The sequence below is a fragment of the Sander vitreus genome, chromosome 23, assembly GCF_031162955.1.
Source record: "Sander vitreus isolate 19-12246 chromosome 23, sanVit1, whole genome shotgun sequence".
Classification (NCBI taxonomy): domain Eukaryota; kingdom Metazoa; phylum Chordata; class Actinopteri; order Perciformes; family Percidae; genus Sander; species Sander vitreus.
The window spans coordinates 18,683,490-18,699,436 of record NC_135877.1 but is presented as its reverse complement, the minus strand read 5'-3'; the positions used below and the strand labels follow the sequence as shown (position 1 = coordinate 18,699,436).

The window sequence follows — 15,947 nt, the reverse complement described above, 5'->3', positions numbered from 1 at the left end:
ATAAAAGGATCAAAGACATCTCCAACCTCTTCACTTCCTCTTCCTCCAGAAGCCTTATAAACCGAAGCTGTTATACTCTGGAGGAACTCGCTGTAATAATCTGAACAATTTATTACTCCACCTCTCCTGTGACACTGTTCTGGTTTGATGGCGACTTCCCAGATTCCCCAGAGCTCTCCAAGAAATCTTGACACAATCACTCTGGCACTGTGCAGCAGCACCAGCAGTGTTCTTTGCTCTGTGAATATTACACTGTGATGCATTTATGTCTGCTAGGTTTTAATACCAACATTTGCTGCAGTAAAAACATTCTACCCACCTTCTATCCTTCTTTTACTGAGTCAAGTTTTTTTTTAATACATAATGATAGATATTATCTCTCTTCCCTCCTTTATTGACCCTGTGTTCCTAAGGTAACATAATTCAAAACTGCAAATGTGGCTACAATAAGTCGATGTTGTTAAAGATATAAATACACATTTCTCTGTTGGACTTTTTCAGCAATGTTAGTGGCATTGGTCCAGACTGGAACATCTTTCTAACTATTAGATGGATTGCCATGAAAATTTGGCACAAACATTCATGTCCCCCAGACGATGAATCTTAGTGACTTTGGTGATCGCCTGACTTTCTCTCTAGCGCCATCTTCAGGTTGACATTCGTGGGGTTTTGAGAGAAGTTATCTAAACTTTCAAAATGAACACAATAACGAGGTAACGCAAATTGCTTTTAACGCCTCTAATTTTTTAACACGCGATTAAAGCATGCACATTCTGTGATTTGGTCCTCGGCCCACTCCGTAGTTTAGGAACTCAAGAACCCCCCCCCCCTGTACTCTATTTGAAATATCTATTTAGCCAAGTAGCCTGACTAGCGCAAAACATTTTGGGTGGAAAAAAAAGCCTAAATAAAGAGGTACATTACAGTGCTGCACCATCAGTGTCTAATTTACTAAACAACAACCTTGTAACTTAAAAAAACTTCAATGCTACATTTCAAATCTTTTGAATTAATCACTTTTTATTTATTCATTATTATAGTATAATTATTTTAGCAATTATGCATGACTGATATTTAAAAAAATAAATAAAAATAAATCTCTAGTACCCCCTGCAGTACTCCAAAGTACCCCTAGGGTTATGCTACCCCCATTTGAAAAACACTGGTTTAAAGTATAATATAGACCCAAGACGAAACTGACAGGAGGGTGGGACTCCGAGAGAATGTCACATTTACAAATCTGTCTGCTACTTCAGCACCACGGACAGCGCCAGGGATTTATCAATACACAGTTAGGCTGCTATTTCAAGGCCATTGTCGGGCCCATAGATTCTAACTTGCACAAACCTCAAGTCAGACAAAGGAGTAATGCATCAGGCAGGCTATCAATAAACTAAACAACCCCTCTGCCCCTGCACTCTCTCTGCTACTAGGGCATGGAGAGCAGGGATGACAGGTTAACCAGGGGCTTGCATTTTGGTTCTTTTTACTAACAAGGGGGTTAACATCCCCCCTCACCCCCCTTAAATTGCTTTCTGGTTGCAGTCCAATCTTCATTACTTCCATTAAAGCAGTTAGATGGAAGATGGATCATGTGGTGCACACAAGATGTTATAAAGAACATATCTTTTGGGACTTCTTGGGCTCTGTACAAAACCAGTACGACATATCTAAAAACGATTAAAGATCATATGAAAAAAATAATCTAAGTAGAGATAATATCCCCCAAAATTCCATTATAGTCAAGGAGCATAATGCTCAACTCATATATTGGCAGCGTGTTACTCAATCTGCAGGGCCCTAAAATCCTCATCATAATACCAATTATCTTCTCCTTGATACAGAATGAAACTCATCTCAGTAGTTATCTAAAACACAATCTGTGGCGCAGACGTGGCCACAGGGAGCACAGCACAATTTGCATGGCATCTGTAAGAAGTGATTTTCGATGTTGGGGTACTTGAGGGAGGGGTGGAAATTGCTGGCAGTCCTCTGCCATGCCTGTGTACCTTTTCTGCAGACACAGGCTCTGAATAGACATACAAAATGAGAAGAAAGCATGATGTGTTTCTGAGGTGGCCGAACCCTCTCAGACAAAAGATGCAATCATCTGAATAAGGCAGATCCAGTTGTTCGTCTGTAGGACATCTGACTACAAATCTGTTTGTTTTCGACATTTTCCAGTTATATCATAGTATTTCTTATCTAATTACAATACGGCTGAAATATGACTGTTGTCCTTTTGGCTTGTGGCCTCCATAAACAATAGGTCATATCTTAAATGTCAGACACTTATCTTTGACAATAAATGATCTTTGTTTTTTTTCTTTTCTGGAAAATGTATATACGATAGGGCTGAGGAGGTTTCTGTCAGCAGATCTTAGGTTGCAGGTAGGAGTATGTCGTAGGGGGTCAGTGAGATAGGAGGGGGGTACTGTACTACTAGTCCATTAAGTGAATAGTTGATCAATTTAAGATTAATTTGACAACAAATGATCAATCAAGTCATTCTTTAAGCAAACATTACCAAACATCTGCAGGCTCCAGCTTTTCAAATGTGAAGATTTGCTGCTTGTCTTTGTTTTATGTCATTTTAAACTGAATAGATTTGGGAGTTTGGAATGTTGTTCAGACTATATGAGCAATTTTGAAATGTCACTTTGAGCTCTGGGACATTTGCATGGGTATTTTCCCTCAATTTTCTGACGTTCTATAGGTTAAACAAGCATGATCAATCAAAAAATTATAGGAAGATTAAGTTAGGTAGTCATTTCCCTATCTACGCCCCCTGCTTCCAGTCTATGCTAAGCTAAGCTAGCTACCTCCTGGCTCCAGCTCCATACTTTAAGACGGAGATATGAAAGTGGTATAAATCTACTCATCAACTCTCTGAAAGAAAGCAAATAAAGAAGTTTCACAAAATGCCGAGCTATTCCATTATTATTATTCCATATTCAAATTAATGGTCTGATGCCACACGATCAGTAAAAATGGTGAATCATTTTAGTTTTTTATGCCACACACACACACACACACACACACACACACACACACACACACACACACACACACACACACACACACCTCGTCTTGTTTCCTCTTCATTTCTGCTAGCTGGCCTGTCCAGAGTGTAATTCAGCAGAAGAGCCTGTTATGTAAGAGTGAATTTGTTTTGCTGCTCTTTAGCCTGAGGACCTCTCACTCTCAGTAGCATCATCACTCCAGCCATGTTGTGCTGCAGAGTAAGGGGAGCAGTGAGCATGAAAAGGGCAAAATCCACCGCTCTAACGCAGAGCGATGGAGGGGAAGGAAAGAGTCGGCTGAGATGGGGTCATGGAGAACGCACAGTTTACTGTTTTTTGTTTAACAGATTAAACAAACAAAATATAAAGTGTTAATAAATGAGCTTCAAAAGGTGTAGGCAGATTATATTACCTTTGGTAATATAATAATAGAGTCAGGCTAGCTGTTTCCCCCTATTTCCAGCCTTTATGCTAAACTAAGCTAACCAGCTGCTGGTATGCAAGAAAGCCAATAGGCGTATTTCCCAAAATGTTGAACTATTCCTTAATGAAATTACTTATCAGCTAATTTTCACTATGAAAATTCACATAAAACAATAAATCCTACTAATTATGTCAACATATATGGCTTTAAAATGGGTAGAAATGTAAAATAAGATACATATTGGTTGTAGGAAGCTTCAACACAAATATAGTGTCCTTTCAAATCTCATATTGGTCTAATTGTGCAGCACACACCTACTGTAGCCTGCTGCTGCAAAGCCTCTTTCTTCTTCTCCCTGCAGCTTAGTGGTCCGTTTGCTCATGTCCCTCTCTTACAGATGAGTGAGTCTGAAATCTGTGTGTGTGTGTGTGTGTGTGTGTGTGTGTGTATGTGTGAGTAAAGGCCTGTCTAATCGAGCGATAGGAGTCTCCAGGTACTTTCTGAGGATGATCAAAAGCTACAGAACTGGGCTTGTAGAAGAGAAGGAACTGATGAATGGAAAGCAGCACATTTTGCTATGTACATTAAATACAACTTAAGTCTGGAGTTACTAATCATTTTGTCCAATTGTAGCCTCAAAAAACCCTGTTAGACATTTCCAAAATATAGATAAACCAGTGTGGAGAGGTGTTGTGCATTCGTCCATCAGAATTTTGTGAACCTTTTGATCTCCTGTCCTTTCAAATAGTCATGAATTTGTACGAGCAGATGGTGTACAGTACATCACATCCCAGAACAGGTTTATATATTCATATGGATCTAGAATCACTCCCTGAACTCAATTGTAAAAAGTCAATTGTAAGGCAAAGTAGCACTTCAAAGTAAAGAGCAAATACGACAATGTTACTCGGTGTGATCGCCAGGCTCTTGGGAGTTTGCCTTTTCCTGTTCCCTCCAAAACAAGCAGTGTTAATTCAGGTTCAGATGCAGGTTTTATTATTAGCTCCAGGACAATTAGATGGGCTGGAGAGGGGTTAGTGTGAACCTGTCTCTCTCTGTGTCATCAGGAGCTGTGGATGGGCGGCAACACACCCCCAGCTGCTCCCTCAGTGCAGTGTAGGAAGACAGGAGGCTAAAAATACCCGACAAAATAACCCCAACAACAGAGGAGAGGATGCATCATACTGAGACAGAAGAAGTATTTTTTGTTCATTTTCGGGGTATGGCCAAGTGTGACACATAACAGCGTAGCCTCGAAAGTGGCTCCAAATGTAATCTTGGAATTTTTTATAATTAAAATTGAAAGGAGTAATCCAAAATTGCCAGAAATGTTTATGCGGAAGCAATATCTGAATCAGAAAATTATGATTCACATTTACAAAATAAAGCTGGATGTAGTTTAAGAACAAATATGGGTGACTGTAGGTCTGCAACTACTGATTATTTTTTATTTTTGATTCATTATTGATGATTGACTAATCATTTAGTCTATAAAATGATGGAAAATAAAATGTTACGATACCAGTTCTAATACCAGTACCTTTAAAGTGATGTAGATACCAATAGTACTTCATTTGATACCTTTTTTGTCTACTTCATTCAAAACAATCAAGTGAATGGAAGCATCACCACACCACAGACAACCTTTGGGTTGTAGCTGCTGCAGTAGGGGACCAATCACAAGTCGCATTAAAGCTTTAGTGTGTAACTTTTTGATATTAATAAACGTCCGTTACATTCAAGCCGTTGCCAAATGAGTTACTACAAATCTAATTAAGACTATCAGCTCTACACAACTCTCTCTGTATTTCTCAGTATGGCTGTGTTCAGAAGATTGTGTCATCCGGCGACTTTCGCACAGAAACTTAAGTGAAAATAATTACCTCTTCTGAAAGGTCCGTCATGTTTTTTTAATCCTCCATGTCCTCCTTGGCTACTAGCAACTGCGTGGAGGAGGGGTGGGGGCGGTGCAATCACGGAAGGTTTGAATCATGTGGACGCGCCGACAGTTTTGTTGTCATTACTTAGAATTCCTCATGGGGGCGACAGAAACTATGCACTATAGCTTTAAACACTTGTGGTGATTGGTTGCAAGCAAAACCACACAAATAGTCATTTTTGGGTACAAAAAGCATCAAATGCAGGTGTTGTTGGACAGGAGAAGCTTTGGTATAACTTGGTACTGGCTGGGTTATTTCGGGTGATACCTTAAAAAAGGGAGGCTACTGAGTACCGATACACAGCCCAAATTACAAGTACCCATGGCTCAAGGTGATGTCTTCAAAACACTAGTTTTGAAAGGTCTAAACCCCAAAGATATTACCTATACAAAAAATAAAACATATAAATATAGTGAAACGTCACATAAAGAAGCTTGATAAGTGACTTAAACAACTCATTGATTTTCAAAATTGTTGTTTCTGTTGACCAACTAATGAAGTCATTGGGATGATTTATGACGTTACTGTTCAAAATAATCTACATTTTGTTATATTTAGATTCTCAAAATAGCTGCATTATGGCTTTTCTTTTAAAGGAATAGTTCAACATTTTGAAAAATACGCTTATTCGCTTCTTACAGAGTTATTCTAGCTGGATTTCTTTCACCTATGGACAGAGCCAGGCTAGCTGTTTCCCCCTGCTTCCAGTCTTTCTGCTAAACTAAGCTAACCTGCTGCTGGTGGTAGCTTCATATTTACAGTAATGGATTAATATCAGATTGGTATCGATCTTCTCATCTCACAAGAAAGCAAATAACAATATTTCCAAAATGTTTCTTTAAATGGAGAAAATGGCTTTTTCTTCATTCATCACCGTTTAAACAAATGTTTACTTCCTCTAGTAATAAGCCCTTTAAATGATCTACAAGGAAAAATAAAACTGATGAGAAAAAAGGTTCTTGATGTACTAATCAATTTTTAGCACTAATGTAATTAGATAAAAACATCAGAATATACGCTTATTATAGACAATGAGCAATGAATGAATCGTTTATTGATTATAAAATTGTTTGCTGCTCAACTAATCGATTAATGACCTAATCATTCAGTGTTACAAGCATTAACAAATGCCCTCTCTAAGGTTTCTAATGGTATCAAATAGGGAGGATGCATGGTTAAGCAACACTGTTGGTGACCACATCTGTTTTGATCATACTGGCTATTTTTTATTTACTGGAGTTTTGCATGAAAATTATATTTCATGCAGGATTTAGTGAAGAGACTGAAAGCGACATGAGAAAGCAAAAGAAAGAGAACCAGAGATGTGAAACAGAAGTGAAGAGGAAGTGGAGGTGGCAGACAGGCAGCAGATGTGAAACTGCAGGAGCCTCCTCCTGCCTGGTCGGTGTGACAGGAAGTCAGCCGCTGGGGACCTCCATCAGAATGAGAAAGAGGACATTAGAAAACTTATGCGACTTGCTGGATGAGAGAGCGCAGCCTGTTGCAGTCAGATAATTAGTCCACATGGCAATTAGCCTCTAATGTGACTCGGAGGGATACATACAGAGAAAAAGAAACAGAGAGTAGGAGGAGTGCTGGCGTCACATTAACTTTCTGCCAAACTGGCAGAGGAGAGGACTAGTTTGGACTGGTTAATGTTTATGGGGTCATCACAGGACTCACATCAACAAGTTTCAACAGACCACGTATGGACAGACACAAAGGAACACAGTGTGTAAGACACGACCAGTTATAGCCTGAATTTTGCCCACTTTACCATTTACATGCACACTAATATCCTGATTATGTAATACACAAAGACACATAGGCAATACTTGTTAGTTTGGATTTGTTGGCAATGACAAAGTATAGAAAGATATCACCGGCCATAACTTTAAGCTCACATGAATTAAGTAACCTATTGGCAAAAAGTAACATATTTGGCTGATCCGCTTCACACACAAAAGAAGAAAATGTTTCAGCAAGAGAAGACTGGTGGCCGCAGTATTTGATCAATACAGTTAATTCTTTGTTAAGCGTACTAAATGGTGAAAGCTTTCTTCAGTTGCCACAATATCTATGACACATCTTATATTCAGGAGCGATAATCGCTCAAAATAATATCGTCCAAAATCACTGTGCATGCTGTGAAAAATTAACAAACAGATTATACCTCAGCGATGCCAATTGTACCTCAGATGCTTCAACAGTAAAACTGTCATGTAAAATAGATGAACTCTTTATGGGACATAGCTGCCTGCTGTGTTCATTAGAATTCATGACGAGAAGAGGCCATATGATTGATTCTTATATTCTCAGCTTGTTGACAGGCAGATGGTAGAATGAGATACAAACTTGAAAGAAAGATGTTTAAAGACTCTCTACACAGTTTAGCTTGCAGTTTAGTGCACTTTTATAAGGGGCATATAATGTCAAAACAGCCCCTAAGGTTTGGAACTGCAGTCCCCATGATGCTTTGCAGGATGTAAACAGAAAGTAAAATGTTGCCATGGATTCAGTGCTGTAGCCTACAGCTTGAGCCTGGTTTTTAGCCTAGATAAATTCATATTTTTAACTATATATATATATTTATATATATAATTAGCTATTAGCAGTTCCCGTTTACAGTGTACTAATGGATATACAGACAACTATCACCAGATTGATACTGAAGAAAACTTAAAAACGTTATAGTTCTGCAGTTATAAGTTCTATGATTTCTATAATTTCTAAGCAGATTTGTGGACGTTTATCCAAGATGGAAATCTGAGATAATGATATGCCCGGAAAGTGTCAGTCAAACTGAATCTAAAAATGTTTGTATCATGTCTGTGTGTTCAGAATTTACAGAGTTATGACGTAAATTGTGGCAATCAGGTGCTAAGGGTTTTAAAGTGCCTTAATTGGATCAATTTTACCTGCATTCTACCCTCACGCAGTATCATTTGCTCACGTCTCCCCCTACAACTTTTCCGACTCACATTTAAAAAACCTCTACATTATATCAAAAAGCAGACAAAGATCACCCTCGACTTGACGTTGTTAACATGATTTGCTCTGGAGTTGACCCTAGAGCAGTCAGGGTTCAGCAAAAAACAGACGCCAGCCACTGAAATGAAATTACATTGTGTTCATTGCGTCTATCACATTCAATCTTTGCTTCCCTGCAGTCTCATTAGAGCACAGAGGAGGAAAAATCTAACTCTCCAAACTGTTAGCTTGACATTATTTCCCTCGCCTATAAAAATTAAAACATTGTGGTATGCACTTGATAAGCACTATCATTAAAATAATATTTCCCACACTTTGCTGACTGATCTGATCTGTCACTGTTTGCATCCACCGCTAACAAGCAGGTTTTTTTATAATTTGCAAAAGAGGATAATTACTGTTATCACTGTTAATAAATGTGTGATTTTGCCAGTAAGCGCCCAAATGGGAAAGAGGTTAATTGATTTGCAGGATATTGTTAGAACAAACACACAGAGGCCAGAGGAAGAAGCTGATGTCGGGAACATAACAATAAAAAAATCAGTCCAGTCTAAAGTGAAGCTTTAGTGATTGAATTTGATTAGTTTTTATGTCAAGGAGCTCAACTTAAGAGCTCCTGAGAGAGGGGAAGATTACTTTTAGGATCAGGATTAATCTTTGGGTTGGTTTAGGGAATAAATGTTATCTATGCAAGAAAAAAATACTATCTTGATTTCTTTTGATTGCATTGAAATACATGAAGAGAGGAGATAAGAAATGATGTGGAGAAAGGAAGAGGGAAGAGAAGAGAGGTCAAGTAAAGAATTGTAAGGAAAAGAAAATAATTAAAAAAGGCGAGGAGAGAAAAAAGAAAAGAAAAAGAAAGTAAAACAAATGTGGAAAGAGAAGAAGAAAGGAAAGTGAAGAGAATGGGACAAAGGAAACAATGAGAGGTGTGGAAAGAAAAAAAAAGAAAGTTACAGTTTTTCTTGATTGCTAAGACTTCTTGAAACCTTCATCCATTTTCTCAAAACTGTTAACACAAAACAAATTCTCAAACTATATTCACAAAACACCTGACTCTGTAAAATCAAAGGAAGGAAATTAACGAAAAGAGGAGACAATGAGGGGAAAGAAATGAGAAAAGGAAGAAAATGAAAGAAAAGAGAACAGAAGGTAACACTCGGAGTAGAAAGAAAAGGAAAATAATGAAAGGCAATGGAAGAAACGTAAGAGAGGAGAAATCAGGAAAGGAAATGAAAGGATGGGTGAAGAAAATAGAAGGAAATGAGAAATAAAGAAAGGAAGCCAGGAGAGGAGAGAGAGATGTAAAGAGAAGAGGAGACATGTAAAGAAGAGAGAGGGAAGGAGAGATGGAAAGAGGATAGAGGAGAGGAGGGGAGAGATTGAAAGAGGGGAGAGGAGAGGAAAGGAGAGGGAGAGGGAGAGGGAGAGGAGAGGAGAGGAGAGGAGAGGAGAGGAAAGGAGAGAGAGAGGGAGAGAGAGAGGAGAGGAGAGGAGAGGAGAGGAGAGGAGAGGAAAGGAGAGAGAGAGGGAGAGAGAGAGGAGAGGAGAGGAGAGGAGAGGAGAGGAGAGGAGAGGAGAGGAGAGGAAAGGAGAGAGAGAGGGAGAGAGAGAGGAGAGGAGAGGAGAGGAGAGGAGAGGAGAGGAGAGGAGAGGAGAGGAGCCTGTTTAAGTGCTCGGCCACAGCTGGAGCTCAGAGAGGAACGAATGATGGACATGGCTGGTGATTACCAGTTTGAAGTGTTGTTTTGCAGCTTGGACAGGGAGATGAATAACAAGAAATCTACTACAGAAACCTAATATTTTTTTGTTTGTTTTATAGCATTTGATTTTTTTCAAGGCTAATCAGTTCTCTTTGTCCTGACAAATCAAAGCTGCCAAAAATATGACTCTTGATGATCTTTTGATCAGATTGAGGCCATGGACAGTTATATAAGTTAAGATTATTGGTCTCCTGGGGCTCACAGTCTTTTCTTATTTATTTTTCCATATTTTTCTGTCTCCTTGCTGCTTGCCAGCCCATGAAATCGTCCTTGATTCACATTCTGGTCACGAATACTTTAACAGCAGAATCTAGCATTGCTATGTGCATGTTAATCAGAGCAGAACATCAAATAATGACCAGTAATGTGGAAAAAAAACAGGTATGAGAACCTGTTCTATCCCTATTTTATCTACAGAAGCTTCCTCTTAATACGGGTCAGACAGCTGCAGGATGGGGTTCCCTCACAGACAAAAAAAGTGTTGGCATTCGTAATCAACTATTGTCTTTGTGATAGCAGATGGCGCTATCATCCAGCATGTGTCAGCTAAAAACCAATCACAAATCTAAGTGTTCTTCACAGAGCACTCAAACATCTCAGTTCAGCCACCATACTATCATGCTCTAAGAAATGAGGAGTCTCCCAATAGATGTCCCATGATGTCAGCACATCTGATGGGGGACAAATGCCCAGAATGACCCAGACTGTGGAAAATCGTTGCCATCGCTTACAAAAACAGTGGCATCGACAGTGACGTGTTGTTTTCTCCAACTGGAAAATTGTAAAGAGGGAGAGAGCTAGAGGGAGGTTGTAGAAATCCTATTCTGTTTGACAGAACAATACAAAGCATGTGAGAGCAACAGGTAGGCAGATGGGAATGTGCTATTTAATGTAAGATTGGCACTCAACCAAAGCTACTTAAACTGTGACTTTATGGCTATACAGATGCCAATGTTGGCTGGTAACCCGGTTATTCAGTCAGTTGTTGACTTTGGTTATCTCTTGACTGACAAACAGTTAAAAATGTCCTCTTCCAACACTTCAGGATGCCTCTTATCTTATCTTATGTTCTTCATTTGAACTGGCCTTAAAAACCTGGTGATTTTAGTGTTCGAAAAATATGTTGAAAGGAAAGCAAATGCTTTGTGTTTTATTAATGCAGAGACTCTGCTGGTGTTGGGTGACCTGTTCTTTTCAAGCGTGCTGTTTGATAGTCTGGACCCAGACTCTGGTTAACAGCAATGTGATTACAGAGAAACAGGCAGCCTAAATATAATTTACTTTTTTATATGATCCAAAAAGAACAGCCAGTCACTGGCCACATGTTGTTTTGAAACTGCGGAACTGTGTCATTAATCAAGATCAACACACTTGTATTAAAAGTATACAGCAAAATTGCAACATACAGGTTGTTCTTACAGAGTGTTGTCATAAATACAGTGTTTCTGTAGCTGTGAAGAAAACTTTTCCAAACATGTCTTTTTAAAGTGCTTTGTGCATTGACTCTAAAACTGCTTTTGTCTATTAAAAGACTCCAGCTGACATCTGAAAAGTGTGTTTCGGCAAATAATATGGCCACTGTACCAGAAATCCTGTAATGTCTGCTGACAGTGATGACCTAGAAGCATCCCTTGAAAAAGCTTTCATGACACTGTCACTGAAGCTAAAGTTAGCAATTTAAATCTCAGTGTGTGTTATTTTGTGTGTAGGTGTGTGTAGGTGTGTGTGTGTGTGTGTGTGTGTGTGTGTGTGTGTGTGTGTGTTGGGGGGGGAGAGAGATCTGAAATGTGATGCTACGCTCGCGTAAATCTGTACCCCACCTAGGCATCCGCACAAGACACGTCCGTATGGGGCTGATTTTAATTCATTATTTTCATCTAAACCTGCATAAATGTGCATAATTAAGCTTCATCATTACTGTTGTGGAAGAAAAACATAATGTTCTCTGAATATGCAGATAATCTGGAGTAATGCAGACGCTGATGTTTCTTTAACACAATGACCTACATATCTTTTTTTCAGATTAGGTGTCACAAGCTATCTGTGACGTACTCTGTTGAGATCATAATACTTTATTAATTCACAATGCCTATCCTCTTACATACATTCAATTTACTCACTATATAAAACAGTTGCCACCACACATTGCTCAACTCTATCTAATTTTCTGGATTTGATGTGACTCAGTCCCATAGTTTCAGCTTTTGAACTAAGAGTTTGTCTATGGCTGCAACTTATAATTATTTGCATTCAATTAATTCATCTGCTGATTATTTTCTTGATTAACCGGTTAATCGCTTGGTCTAGAAAACATCAGAAACAGTGAAAAATATGCAACCCAGTGTCTCAGACTCCAAAGTAACGGTCTTGTTTTGCCCGACCAACAGTTCAATACCCAAAGATATTCCATTTACTGTATTGTAAGGTCAAGAAAAGCAGCAAAGTCTCACATTTGAGAACCTGTAACCTTCAATGTTTTGGTGTACAATTGGATCTTCCATTTCAACTTGTTGCTAAGAAATCCTGCCATCTGAAATCCATTTCACTTGTGTCTCCCCCTCTAGCAACCTCACAGCATCGTCCAGCGTCGCCTGATGGAGGGAAACTTCACGCGGCTGCGAGGGGAGGCCTGGGACCCCAACGCCAGGGTTCGCTCCCCGCTGGCCGACATGAAAGACGGACCGGCTGACACCGAAGAGAGGAGCGAGAGCACCGCCGACGACTCCACAGAGGAAAGGGAGTCTCTGGAGGAAAGCGAGAGGAGCCTACGGTCGGACGAAGAGGACGACAGCAGCGAAGCAGGAGCCCGACAGACAGCTGAGAAGGCCGAGGGCACGGAGAGCTCGACCCTCCTCACAGCTCTGGTTGTTCCATGCAAGGTACTATGCCTGTCTCTCCTCGCTCACATTCAATGCTTTGACACTTTCTATACTGCATACAAACTGAAAACAAGAGAAGATACAAAGACAGCACCATTCTGCTCCCATGACTCATCACTCAAAGCCCCCACTCGTCATTTATTCTGCCTTTACAACACATCCAAAGCTTGGCAGGACCCAGCGGCTGTCTGGTTGGAGCCAAATAATAGATAACTGAGTCATGGTGACTGAAGGTCCAACCTGGTTAACACGTGCATACATGGGTCCCACATGGATTAAAAGTAGGTTACAGGGAGTGTAAGTAACAAGTGCACAAGGGTTTGAAATGCACAAACGTGTAGGGTCTCAGGACAAAACGAGGGAAAACAATACAACTACATTAGCATTTCTTTGTGCAGTAGCTTATTGAAACCCATGCAGCAACCAACAGGTAACCCACTTTGGGTCTAGTTTTGCCCATTTGTACCACCCAACCCCATTGAGAATGCCCTTAGACTCTACAGACTCTAGTACTGATGCAGCGGCAGTCTCACATAAAGCTATTTGAGACTAAAATGTATTATTCATTTTTTTATTTATGGCTGCAAACCTCTGCTATTATGTCAGTGTAGCTTGTTAAAATTGTTTTAAAAACAAAGGAATCAGGGTGTCCTTGTTTTACGTTGAGCTTTCGGTGCTCGCTGTAGATTTGTTCCCAGTGTGCATTGGCAACACTGGGCAACGGTAAAGACGACAGCACAGCAATATGTACACATCAATGGTTGGGGACATTGCACACCAGTGAGCAAAGGAATCGGTGCATGACCAAGCTGACACATCTCTCACCCCTCATCATTTCCTGTCAACTCTCTACTAGCTGCTAATGATATAAGGCAAAATTTTTAATTTTTTATTCTAAATTTTTATTTAGGATAGAGTTAAGATTTAAGATAAGGGACATTCCAGCCTTTTAGTTTTAAAAAGTTGGGACACTTACAGGGAACACATTTAAAAAAAAAAAAAGAGATGGTCAAAATTTAAGCAGCAGTGGCTGACTGACTCAAGCCCTGGATCCTACATTTCCCATAATGCAGCTCAATAATGTTTAAGTGATAAATGTCCACATCTGCCACACTCCACATCCAAAGTTTGTAACACAGGCTTTATAATAGAGATTGTAAGCCCTCAAGCCCAATCCGACATTTCTGGTTACCATCAAAAGACATTATACAAGCTGAGTAGTCATCTTTGTGATACAATCTTTAATTATAAAATCGGTGAAGTGCCTCTTTAATGAATGACCCTAAACCCAACAAAACCTGAAGAGAAGCATACAGCGAGTAAATCACATGTGCAGGTCTTCAACTGCTGTAGGCAAAACAAAGAAGAAAACTACCCCATTATGCAGTGACTCAGTATTCATGCTTTTTACTAACTGTCTTTGTCTGTCTGAAACACACTAAGCATTAATGGTTGTCTGGTTTCAGATATTCCCTCTGGTCCCCGATCCAACACACACACTCAACACAATGACTAATATATGCAGAAAGGTGCTTCACTCCATCCTCAACAGATTTTTTTCGTGTTGAGCTACCAGAGACGGCCAATAATTAATGTTTTGAAAAGTATCTGCTTGGCTTAACAGACGTCTATTATAGAATAACTGACATTACATAATAGGTGCAGGTTCCCTGACACATATTTGTTTAAGCCTTAAATATAACAGTTACTACTGTAAATTACAGCAATTTTGATAATTCAAACTGGGCGCGTGCCGACCGCCATCTACTGTTATACGCTGACTATGGATAAATACCTCATACAACCCCACTTCAAAAAAATTCGAACTATCCTAAAGAGCTAATATTTAATTTAGTGTATAGTCTTACTTTGCCAGACCTTCCTCCACAGTGCTGCCGAGGAGGGTCTAGCTAGTCCACACAGCATTCCGGGATGGGAGAAAAACGTGCTCTTGTTTAGTGGCATTTCTTTAAACCAATCACAATCGTCATGGCTGGCGCTAACCCTGGACGCAGCAATGGCGCCTCGGGAGGGAACTTCTTTTGGTGGAACATGTGTACATTCAAAAGTTGTTTTAGTCGTGCAACAGAATCTCAGATTGGACAGATAGTCTAGCTAGCTGTCTGGATTTACCCTGCAGAGATCTGAGGAGCAGTTAACAATAGTCCTCAGAAATCCACCGTAGTTTAAAATTCCAACACAAAGAATGCGGAAGGTGATGGACATCCGGCCGAATTTCCAGCGGCACCTGAGACATCCCGGAATTGGAACGGCGTGGATATAGACTATATTATGTATGACACCAAGGACAGATCCATTTATTTTTTGGCCATTTTAGGCCTTCATTTTTATAGGACAGTTGAAGATACAAAAGGGGAGAGAGAGGGGGAATGACATGCAGCAAAGGGCCACAGGTCAGAACCGAACCTGTGGCCATTGCGTTGAGGAGTAAACCTCTGTATATGGGCCTGCGCTCTCCCAGGTGAGCTACCCAGGCACTGGGACAGATACATTTTTTATCCTTTAAACCAATACAGTGATCAAACAACTGCTATCCCCTGTGGTGTTAAAAGTATGTAGCACAGCTTCTGTGAGTATATTTAAAATGAGTAGTCCATTTCAGACTTTTCTGGTAGATTCAGCATTGTTCTCCTATTACTCATTGTGCTTTGTTTGGTTTTATCATCAACTTATTAAATGCAAAGTCCTCCTCGGTTACTTATTCGGCAGCTATTTTAAAACCTCAGGATTTCTGCACCGCTGGGACTGAGACAAAGGAGCAGGTTTGTGGGTCTGCTGATAAGCTGGTGTGGCTGTGAGGACAAAGGAGGCTCAGCTCAGTCTGTACAGAGTGCAAGAAATCAAAACAAGGCTCATGGAAACTGAACATGTTTATTTCCAAAGGGGGAAACATCCTCGGGTCA

At 39.9% G+C, this 15,947-nt stretch overlaps 1 protein-coding gene across 1 annotated transcript in view; it reads left to right on the top strand.

The window, feature by feature from the left end:
* The window catches only part of nrip2 (nuclear receptor interacting protein 2), a 30,693-nt gene that overhangs the window by 2,476 nt on the left and 12,270 nt on the right, over positions 1 to 15,947 (top strand). Inside the window, exon 2 of the mRNA XM_078242790.1 lies at positions 12,709 to 13,023. Coding sequence (XP_078098916.1) covers positions 12,709 to 13,023 — 315 coding nt within the window. The remainder of the gene's footprint in view (positions 1 to 12,708; positions 13,024 to 15,947) is intronic.